Source organism: Cetorhinus maximus, chromosome 4 (genome assembly GCF_964194155.1).
Source record: "Cetorhinus maximus chromosome 4, sCetMax3.hap1.1, whole genome shotgun sequence".
NCBI lineage: Eukaryota > Metazoa > Chordata > Chondrichthyes > Lamniformes > Cetorhinidae > Cetorhinus > Cetorhinus maximus.
Window position 1 is genome coordinate 40957634 of NC_135882.1, and position 12072 is coordinate 40969705.

Genomic DNA, 12072 nt, shown 5'->3' on the forward strand with positions numbered 1-12072 from the left:
TCTCTCTACCTGTCCTACCACCTTTAGTGACTTATGTACATATACTCCCAGGTCTCTCTGTTCTTGCACACCCTTTAGAATAGTATACTTTATTTTATACTGTCTCTCCATGTTCTTTGTACCAAGGTGTATTACCTCACACTTCTCCGCATTGAACTTCATCTGCCACCTATTTGCCCACTCCACCAGTGTGTCAATGTCCTTTTGAAGTTCTACTCAGTTTGTCCTCTTCAGTTTACAATTCTCCCAAGTTTTGTGTCGTCCACAAACTTTGAAATTGTTCTCTGCACACCAAAATCTAGAACATTCGGGTTTTACTTCGGATTCCTCATATAGGCTCTAAAATTTTTGCAAACGTTCCCATGAACCGAGCGCACGCCAACTACCGAAATCTGCAATCCGAATCTGTTCAGGGCTCCTACTCCCACATTCACAAAAACAAGAATATTTAACTAACAAACCACCTTTCACTTAAATTTAAAACAAAGTGAAACAAGTGTGTCTCAGTGTTCACCGATAAAAAATATTGCAACTCCTCGAACTCCCGCCAAATCAGAAAACCACTACCACACATGCGCAGGAGGGTGGGCAGCTTATGCGCATGCGCCCTTCTCCCCAAAAATCTTGCCGTCTGTACGCACGCGCAGCAGGGTACGCGTCCCTGGGGCAAGAAATGTGCACGCGCCTTGTGCGCGCACGTAGTGTACTTGGCGCATGCTCAGCTGTCGGGTTTGACGCATGCGTACAAAGTAGTTGGCTGCGGGGGGTGGGGGCGGTAGGTGGTGAGTTTGGGGAGGGTTTGAATTTTTATTTGAAGTCAGGAGGTTGGCAGGGGGAAGACTGCCTGTCAAAGCTGGGGCAGGGTGAAGAAAGGAATGTTAGTTTGTGGGCAATGTGTGACCTGGTGATTGAATCGGTGAAAGGAGGTGTAACTCAGTGAGTTGGCGAATGGCTGCTTGATTTCGGCGAAGGAGCGGAGGGGGCCGCTGGTAAGAATCCGCGCTTTGGGGCCCCGGCGGCCGCTTTATCACTCCCGGCCGGATCGGTTATAGGCCGCCTTCTGTTTGGGTGGATCCTGCGCCGTCCTCGGTCGTTGTAAACTCCTCTTTGCCTGTCCCGTCGACCCGGGCAGTGTTATCCCAGGCTGGGCCGTACTGCATTGCTGCAATTTACACTCAACCTCTGGCTCCTCTCCAGTATGACTTTTTTTTTTAAATGGATCTAAACCTGCGGAGTTAGTTTGAGGTGGAGTGGGTTTCCTTGGCGACAGCTGGTGAGGGGGCAGTCATGCTGCATTCCTGAGCAATTCGCTGTCAAACTTCACTGCACGGTTATGAAGAGTAGGTGAGGACGCGGGTAATGGAAGATCAGTGTGAGATTAGGATACTGCTGCCATATCAAGTCCTACTGAGTAGTTATTATCGACTTTGATTTCTGCCCTACCCTCTTAACCCTTTAACATTCATGTCTTTGTGTTTAAATTCTTCTGTGGCCTATTTTCCTTAGTTCTGTAACTTGCACGAGCTTTGCAACGCTTACCGCCCCCCCCCCCCTTTAACTCGTTCTTTGTGTCTAGCCCTTTTGCATCTTTCCCCCTTCCTTTTGCCCAGTAAGGGTGGCTATGCCTTCAGCTGCACTATAGGTAAATCCTTAAATCCCTTTGCTTCTCAAACTCTGCTTCTTTAAGACCCCTCGGTGATATCCATGCTGACCAAGCTTTGGGTCATCCATCTTAATGTTTTTTTAGGATTGATTTCTGTTTTCGTCAGATTTCTCTGATATTCTGGAGATTCTTCTACATGAAAGCTGATATATAAATAAAGTGGTGTAGCAGTTCACAACAAGTTTGCAATTGAGAGGATCTTTAACTTTAGGAATGCTGTTTGTTGTCTGTGCAATGACAGTGCAGTAATATGCATTAAAGTGACCTGATCTTTGGAAGACTGAAAAGTGAAGCTGACCTCCATCTCCCAGTTACTTTACTAATTGATTTGTGTCCCTGGTGTGGAATCTGAAGCAGTCAGTCCACTTGGATTTTAAAAATTCATTCTTTCATGGAATGTGGGTGTCGCTGGCAAGGCCAGCATTTGTTGCCCATGGCTAACTGCCCTTAAACTGCCATAGGGGCTTGCTAGGCCATTTCAGAGGGCATTTAAGAGTCAACCACATAGCTGTGGGTCTGGAGTAAGATGTAGGCCAGACCAGGTAAGGACAGTAGATTTCCTTCCCTAAAGGGCATTAGTAAACCAGATGGGTTTTTATAATCACTGTCTCCTGTCCGTGGAAGATGGCTGCTGATACCTGTCAACGCATGTTCCATGCTTGCACAGAAACCAATGACGTGATTTGCAGGAGACACAGTGCCGGTTGGAACTTATTCGAATTCTGAAGCCGTTCACCCATTTTCTGAGCCCTGTGTCGGGAGGTCAGTCAGGGGCAGCCTCTCTGCAATTTCCAGAGATAAGGCTGCAATCCGTTTGAAACTGTGTGGCTTGTTTCTGGTGACAGACCTGGATTAAGTGGAAGATGCTTTGGAGCGGGAGGCTCAGAAACTGCACAGAGGCCGCAATCGCAAACGTTATAAAGAGATTGGTGTTGTGATAGTTTCAATTTCAGGTTGTGATGACAGTGCATGTGCCCTGCTGCATATTGCCCCCTATAAAGATGGCAACTGTGCTTACAGCTGCTCATGCGCAGCATAGGCAACAAACACAGAATTTTACAACAATCGATGATAGTTTCATGGTCACCATTACTGATACTTTTAACTCCAAATTTTATTCATTGAATTTAAATTCCACCAGCTGCCATGGTGGGATTTGAACCCATGTCCCCTGAACATTAGCTTGGACCTCTGGGTTACTTTTCTAGTGACATTACCACTACATCACAATCTCCTCTTGACTCCCCCACCCCCGATACTAAATAAAATTGCTTGTGGTTTGACATTCATTTCTTTGTGTAAAATAGAGTCAAGTAACTGATCTGATTCTTTTCTTTGTTATAACACTAAGGTTGTAAAGCAAGAGGAAGCATTGAAGCAGAAATACACTTTTGAACATTGGAATCTTGTTGAGATGAAATTGATTTTGGAACCAGCTTCTGTGAAATGACCGATGCAACAACAACACAAAACATTTATGCTTGACCAGTAAAATTAACGTGAAGCTGCATCCGTGGAGTTTGCAGCATAATTTGCCCACAAAAAATGTTGAACCATGTGCTTTAAATTCATAACTTGTATGTATGTTTTTACTGTGGAGGGGAGAAGTTTGTAAAAAATCATCTTTTGCTTTCACAGTACAATCGTGGAAAGAGTTCCTTTTTACATGATATTTGATCCTACGGTCTTCAACTTATAGAAGATTTTATTCAAGTATTTGGAGAAAATGGGAACACCAGGAGCTGGAAGGAAACGAACACCGATTAAAGATAGATTCTCAGCTGAAGATGAAGCCCTGAGCCACATTGCTAGAGAGGTTGGTTGAATTTTATTTGGATGCATTTAGATCATTGTAATCTGGCTGTAATTGTCGGTTATGATGGGATACCCTTGGCTTATCTTAAATTTATAGTTTAAATTCGCTTCCTGCAGGGTACACAGTGTTACGAGCAGAGGTTTGTGATATATTTTCTATGAACTGAACTGCGTTTCTTGTCGTGCACACCACAGCTTCAGTACTGGAAAGGAATGCTATGGAGCTCTTAAAAAAAATTTAAGGGGCTCTCTGATGTGAATAAACATCTATAAATAGTCTTCTCTTTGATAAGTACTGTATAGTTTAGTAACTGTTGTACCTGTTGGTCTCTAAATTTCACAGCCAAGTGAAATACATGAGGTCCAAAAATACTTTTCGTTTTGTCTTGTGTCTGGGTTATATCAATGTCCGTGATTTGCTTGTATGTCATCTGAAGGATCATGTTTTGTCATGCCAAGTGTGTTATGTATTAATTCATAAGCTCATAACTAGGTTTCTCTTTTCGTTTGCACTTTCTAAAACAGGTTTTGTGTGGTGAATAATTTATCAAATTGTCAGGTGCTTGGTGTGGACTGGCGTCCATGGAAGAAATAATAGTGTATACATATATTTATGCAAGTGAATTGGAATGTAGGGTTTGGGGAGAGAGCCATTGATGTTCAGAGTTTTAGCATTCATAAATGTTTAAAACTGAAAAAAATCGGAACCACAACCCATTTGCTTCTGGGACAAAGGTAGATGTGTGTGTGGGTAGGGAAGCAGGTGCAGTGAATACTCTACCAGGAGGTGGGCTGGCAATTTAAATATTTTAATGAGGTTGGCAGCCTCTGATTCAAGACTTGATTGAAAAATGTAGGATCGTGAGGGGTCTTGACAGGGTGGATGTGGAGAGGATGTTTCATCTTTTGGGAGAACTAGGGGCCACTGTTTAAAAATAAGGGGTTGCCCATTTAAAACAGATGAGGCAAATTTTTTTCACGGAGGATTGTAAGGCTTTGGAACACTCTCCCTGTAAAGGTGGTGGGAGCAGAGTCTTTAAATATTTTTAAGGCAGAGGTGGATAGATTCTTGGTTAGCAAGGAGGTGATAGGTTATCAGCAGTAGGGGGGATGCAGATTTCATGTTACTAGCAGATCAGCCATGATCTTATTAAATGGTGGAGCAGACTTGAGGGGCTGATGGCCTACACCTGCCCCTTGTTTGTATGTTCGTATGTACTACTTGTTGACCAGGAGGAGCAGGAATGCTTCTGCTTCTTCCTCATAGAAAGGTCATGAGGGATCAGGCACCTTTCCCCGCACAATTTGGGCTGAAATTGATAGCCTCTATAGTTCCGATTTAAAGCTGCAGACCACTGAGTTGGTTTTGTTCTTTGGGAGGCGGTAGTGCTGCATTGGATTCTTTTAAGAAATCTCTGTCTTAGCACGGCTTGACATTTAGGAAGGACAGGCAAAAAGGAGAAGGAGGCGGTGTTGTGCCGATGAGGGATGGGATCAATATATTAGTAAGGGAGGATCTCAGATTGTAAGAACAAAATGTGGAATCTATTTGGGTGGAGCTAAGAAACAGCAAGCAGCAGCAAACATTAGTAGGAGTTATTTGAAGGCCACCAAACAGTGGTAGTGTGGGCATGGTGTTGAGCAGTAGATTAGAGAAGCATCTAGCATGGGTAATACAGTAATCATGGGTGACTTCATCTGCATATAGACTGGGTAAACCGAATGAGCACTAATGCTGTGGAAGACGAGTTTTTGGAACGTGTTAGGAAAGGATTTCTAGATCAGTATGTAACGGAACCGACTAGGGAACAGGGTATTTTAGATCTAGCATTAAGTAACAAGAAAGGGCTAATTAATCTTGTTTTAAAAATCCTTTAGGTGTGAGTGGCCATAATATGATAGAATTTTATATTCTGTTTGAAAGTAAGGTAGTTCAATCTGAAGCCAGGGTGTTAAATTTGGACAACGGAAATTATTAAGGTATGAGGGCCAAATTGGCTTTGGTGGATTGGAAAAATACATTAAAAGGTATGATGCTGTATGGGTAATGGGTAGCCTTTAAAGAATTATTACATAGTTTACAGCAATTATATGTTCCTTCAAGGCACAAGAACTAAAAAGAAAGGTCAGTTAACTGTGGTGAACAAAGGAAGTTAAGCATTATATAAGTCTAAAAGATAAAGCTGCCAGAAATACGAGTAAACCTGAGGATTGAGAGCATTTTAGAATACAGCAAAGGAGGGCCAAGAAACTGATAAAGGGAGAATAGAATATAAATGTAAATGAGAAAAAAGTATAAATGGACTGTTAAAGCTCTTGGTATGTAAAAAGAAAATGTTTAGCTAAGACACATGTCGGTCTATTACAGGAAGAGTCAGGAGAATTTATAATGGGGAATAGAAAAATGGCAGACAACCCAAATGATTACTTTGTATCTGTCTTCACTGAAGAAGATACAAGAAACCTCCCAGAATTAGAGATCCAAGGGACTAGGGAGAATGAGGAATTGAAGGAAATTAGTATTAGAAAGAAGACTATTGGAAAAAATAATGGGACTGGAGGTTGCTAAGTCCCTGGGACCTAATGATCTGCATCCCAGAGCATTGAAAGAAGTAGCAATGGAGATGGTGGATGCAGTGGTGGTTATCTTCCAAAACTCTAGATTCTGGAATCATTCCTGCAGATTCGAAGGTAGCAAATGTGACCAAACTATTTAAGAAGGGAGGGAGAGAGAAAATGGGGAACTACAGACTTGTTAGCCTTATATCAGCAGTAGGAAAAATGCTGGAATCTGTTAGAAAGTATGTGATAAATGGACACTTGGATAATAATGATTGAGCATAGTCAACATGGATTTATGAATGGGAAATCATGTTTGACGAACCTGTTGATGTTTTTTGAGGACGTTAGTAACAGAATTGGTAAAGGGGAGTCAGTGGATGTAGTATATTTGGATTTTAGAAAGCTTTTGATAAAGTTCTCCACAGAAGGTTGATTAGCAAAATGAAAGCACCGGGGATAGGAGGTAATATACTGGCATTGATTAAGGATTGGTTAATAGGCAGAAAACAGAGTAGGAATAAATGGGCCATTCTGGGTTTGGCAGCCTGTGACCAGTGGGATGCCACAAGGATCAGTACTTGTGCCCCAACTGTTCATAATATATGTGAACCTCCTCATCTGTCGCTATCCCTGGAGCAGGTTGCGCCTGTCTTCCTGGGCGCTTCCGACCAGAAGCAAGAGCCCACGGCTTGCCTCACTGGGTAAGTGAAAAAAACGATGAGTAGTGGTATTTCACCAGCGGCCGAGGCCTCACACTTATTCTGCACCTCTCATATTTCTTAACAGCGCCAGACTAGAGTCAAGCTCAACAGGGTCTTCTTTCCCTGCGGATTCTGCCAAGCCTGTTCCCTTGGCTGTGGTTTCATTAGATAGTGGGTAGGGACAGTGGGAATCTTGTTCATCCATTCATGCATTTCACTAATTAGATGACGAGGCATTTGGCTATTTGAATACACTCACGCAAGTGCCTTATCCGACTCTTTGCGTGGCTCGTCCACATTCTGTAAACCTCTAGCGTTTCCACAGCTGGGAGGCCGTGGGCCGCACCGGTGTTAGGGTGAGGACTCGGGTTATGGTACACACTGATTGAGGGGCTGACCCTTCTGAGTTACCAAGCGTGTTGTTCCATTCTCGGAGAAGCATGTAGCAGAGTGCTGTTCTGGTTAGTTGTCCAAGGGCTTTACCAAGAATTCTATTACGTGCTATTACTGAAGCCTGCCACTGTAAGATGAGGAAAAAAAAACATGCATCCATACTTATGTTTTCGCCCATCACTGCCAAGTTAAATAAACCACATCCATTTATTTTGCTTCATAAATTAACCTTGCCTTGCGTGATTTTTTTCTTTCTGCCACTTTTGTACTCCGTGCTGCTGCCAACCACATGCTGTCTTTGTTCAGAACGCTGCATCCTGGCACCGAGCGTTGGTGTATAACATCACCAGCTCAAAGCTTGGCGATTCGGTTGTCTATGGTCTCACAACTTGTTGCTGGAGATTTGCAGCATTTTGAGCGTCGGGGATATTGCTAGTCTAGACTTTGCTGGGGAAGGATCTGTATCTTTGTATATTTAGGAATCGCATTAGGCTGTTGTTCATTTCAAACCATTTGCCTCTTGCACACAGCACAAACCAAAAGTATTTAGGCTCAGAGCCTTCCATCAATTCCATAATCTCTGTTTCAAGGTATTTATACTTATGCCTTTTTTATTTCCATGCCTTTTCAAGTGCCTTGTTGTCGTCCTCGTAACGGACTACGATCCCTGTTCCCTTCCTGAATATGACATCAGGTTTCATCAGGAGCCGTCTTTGGCTGTAAGCCTCAGCTCCAGGTACAATGCCCAGCCGTACTTGGTGACATACTGGTGCAGTTGGTCTTGGATCTTATTATGGTGCTTAATTCTTGCATTTTTAACAAACGGGCAACGTCCAGAGATGTGAGCGAGGGATTTGTTTGGCACCTCGCATCTTCGACAACTTTTAATTGTATTTGGCTGACCCCAATTTAGGGTTGTGTCCTCAGGGTAGTGTCCTAGGCCCAACAATCTTCAGCTGCTTCATCAATGACCTTCCTTCCATTATAAGGTCAGAAGTAGGGCTGTTCGCTGATGACTGCACAATGTTCACCATTCGCGATTTCTCAGATACTGAAACAGCCCATGTCCAAATGCAGCAAGACCTGGACAGTATCTAGACTTGGATAAGTGGCAAGTAACATTTGTGCCACACAAGTGCTAGGCAATGACCATCTCCAACAAGAGAGCATCTAACCATTGTCCCATGACATTCAAAGGCATTACCATCACTGAATCCCCCACTATCAACATCCTGGGGGGTTCCCATTGACCAGAAACTGAACTGGACTAGCCAAATAAATACTGTGGCTACAAGAGCAGATCAGAGGCTAGGAACCCTGCAACGAGTAACTCTCCTCCTGACTTACCAAAGCATCTCCACCATCTACAAGGCACAAGTCGGGAGTATGATGGAATACTCCCCACTTGCCTGGATGGATGCAGCTCCAGCAACACTCAAGAAGCTTGACAGCATCCAGGACAAAACAGCCTTGATTGGCACCACATCCACAAACATCCACTACCTCCACCACTGCGCATAGTGGCAGCAGTGTGTGCATTCTACAAGATGTACTGCAGGAATTCATCAGGGATCCTTGGACAGCAGCTTCCAAACCCATGACCACTACCATCTAGAAGGACAAGGGCAGCAGACACATGGAACACCACCACCTGGAATTTCCCCTCCAAGCCATTCACCATTCTGACTTAGAAATATATCTCATCTCCATTCCTTCACTGTTGTTGGGTCAAAATCCGGGAACTACCTCCCCCAACAGCACTGTGGGTGTACCTATACCACATGGACTACAGCGGCTCAAGAAGGCGGCTCACCACCACATTCTCAAGGGCAATTAGGGATGGGCAATAAATGCTGGCCTAGCCAGCGATGTCCACATTCCAAGAATGAATAAAACAGATATATATCAATGATTTGGATGTGGGGATCAAATCTAATATTTCCAAGTTCACAGATGACACAAAGTTAGGTGGGAATATGTGTTGTGAGGAAGATGCAAAATGGCTTCAAGAGGATTTGCATAGAGTTAGTGAGTGGGCAAGAACATGGCTGGTGGAATATAATATGGAAAACGGAGAGGTTATCCATAGACTCATAGACATTTACAGCACAAAAGGAGGCCATTTGGCCCAGCGCTTGGCCCGTAGCCCTGGAGGCTATGGCAATGCAAGCAAGTATCTAAATACTTATTAAATATTAAGAGAGTTTCTGACTCGACCGCTCTTTCAGACAGTCAGTTCCAGACTCCCACCACCCTCTGGGTGAAAAAATTTCTCCTCAACTCCCCTCTTATCCTTCTACCTCTTTCCATAAATCTATGCCCCCTGGTTATTGACCCCTCTACTAATGGAAAAAGTGCATTCCTATCCGCCCTATCTATGCCCCTTATAATCTATATCCCTCAATCAGGTCCCTTCTGAACCTCCGCTGCCCCAAGGAAAACAACCCCAGCCTATCCATTCTTTCCTCATAGCTCTCTCACTCCAGCCCAGGCAGCATTCTCGTAAATTTCCTCTGCACCCTCTTCAGTGCAATCACACCCTTCCTATAATGTGGTGACCAAGACTGCACGCAGTACTCCAGTTGTAGCCTAACCAGCATTTTATACAGTCCCAGCATAACCTCCCTGCTCTTGTATTCTATGCTTCAGCTAATAAAGGCAAGTATCCCATATGCCTTCTTAACCACCTTATCTAGCTGCCCTGCCACCTTCAGGGATCTATGCATATGAACACCAAGGTCCCTCTGGTCTTCAGTACTTTCCAGGGTCCTACTATTCATAGTGTAACCCCATGCCTTGTGAGACCTCCCCAAGTGCATTACTTCACACTTTTCCAGGTTGAATTCCATTTGCCACTGCTCTGCCCACCTGACCAGTCCATTGATATCCTCCTGCAGTTTATGACTATCCTCCTCACTATTTACCACCCTACCAATTTTCATGTCATCTGCAAACTTCTTGATCACATCCCCTACATTTAAGTCCAAATCATTTACGTACACCACAAACAATAAGGGCCCCAGCACCGAACCCTGCGGAACCCCACTGGAAACAGACTTCCAGTCACAGAAACACCCCTCTGCATCACCTTCTGGGTCCAAAACTGGCTGAGAGGCAGGAAACAATGTGCTACTTTGCTTTGGATTCCATGGGCTCTTACTTTCTTGACCAGTCTGCCATGAAGAACCTCATGAAAAGCCTTGCTGAAGTCCATGTAGACCACATCAAATGCATTACCCTCATCAACGCTCGTGGTTACCTCCTCAAAGAATTTGATCAAATTTGTCAAACGTGACCTTCCCTTAACAAATCCATGCTGACTATCCCCGATTAATCCGTGTCTCTCCAAATGCAAATATATTCTGTTCCTCAGAATTCTTTCTAGTAACTTCCCTACCACTGAGGTTAGACTGACTGGCCTGTAATTTCCTGGTCTATCCATTCCTCCCTTTTATAGTAATGGGACAATGTTAGCAGTCCTCTAGCACCTCACCTGTGGCTAGGGAGGACTTGAAAATTACTGCCAGGACCCCTGATATCTCTTCCCTTGCCTCCCTCAACAGCCTGGGATACATCTCGTCCAGGCCTGCGGATTTATCCACTTTTAAGGCCGCTAAACCGGCTAGTACCTCCTCTCTCTCTGTTAATTTCCTCAAATATTTCACAGTCCTCCACCCTGATGTCTATACCTGTGCCGTCCTTTTCCATTGTGAAGACCGACGCAAAGTATTCATTGAGGACTGTACCCACGTCTTCCGGGTCCACACACACATTACCTCTATGGTCCCTAATTGGCCCTACTCTTTCCCTAGCTATTCTCTTGCTCTTTATATATTTCAAAAACCCCTTTGGGTTTTCCTTTATTCTACCCACCAATGCTTTCTCATGCACTCTCTTAGCTTTGCTAATTTCCTTTTCAAGTTCCCCCCCTCCTGCACTTTTTATACTCCTCTAGGACTCTGCCGTATTGAGCCCTCTGTATCTGCCATAAGCTTCTCTTTTTCTCTTAATCCTAACCGTTGTGCCCCTTGCCACCCAGGGTTTTCCGGACTTGATCCCCCACTTTGTTTTTTCGGGAACATACTTGCCCTGTGCTCTCGCTATTTCCTCCTTGAATGCCTCCCACTGCTCTGACTCAGTTTTATCTGCAAGTAGCTGCTCCCAGTCCACTTGGGCCAAATCGTATCTCATGTTGAGCCTTTCCCCAGTTTGGAACTTTTATTCTTGGCCCAAGCTTATACTTTTCCATAACTATCCTAAATCTAACTGAGTTATAGTCACTATCTCCCAAATGCTCCCCTACTGATATACCTTCCTCCTGTTTGAATTCATTTCGGAATATTCGGCCCAGAACTGCCCCCTACCTTGTTGGGCTTTCTACGTACTGGATAAAAAAAGTTCACCTGGATGCAACTTAAGAATTTTGCTCCCTCCCTACCTTGCACACTAGAACTGTCCCAGTTAATATTTGGATATTTAAAATCCCTTAATATTTCTGCCCTATTATTCTTACACTTCTCTGAAATTTGATTACATATTTGATCCTCTCTCTCTCCCTGACTGTTTGGGAGCCTATTGTACACACCCAACAATGCATTTGCCCCTTTGTGTTTTTTACTTCTACCCATATGGCCTCTTTTGATGATTCTTCCAAGATATCATCCTCCTTACTGCTATAATTGATTCCTTGATCAATATTGCGAAACCCCCCCCCCCCGGCCTCCTCTTCTATCCCCCCCTCTATCTTGTCTGAATGCCCTGTAACCAGGGATGTTGAGCTGCCAATCCTGCCCTTTTAGCCAAGTCTCAGTCATAGCTATAATATCATTCTCCATGTGCCTATCTGTGCCCTCAGCTCGTCTGTCTTATTCCTCAGGCTCCATGCGTTAAAATATATTCCGTTTAGCCTCGCTGAACTCAATTATTTCTTACCTAGCC

General features: G+C 44.0%; 1 protein-coding gene across 1 annotated transcript in view; it reads left to right on the forward strand.

Annotated features, from left to right (window-relative positions):
* The first annotated feature begins 770 nt into the window (after positions 1–770).
* lrrfip2 (leucine rich repeat (in FLII) interacting protein 2) overlaps positions 771–12072 on the forward strand; it is a 202492-nt gene continuing 191190 nt past the window's right edge. The window contains exons 1-2 of the mRNA XM_078539775.1: positions 771–986; positions 3300–3479. Coding sequence (XP_078395901.1) covers positions 3390–3479 — 90 coding nt within the window. The 5' untranslated portion in view covers positions 771–986; positions 3300–3389. The remainder of the gene's footprint in view (positions 987–3299; positions 3480–12072) is intronic.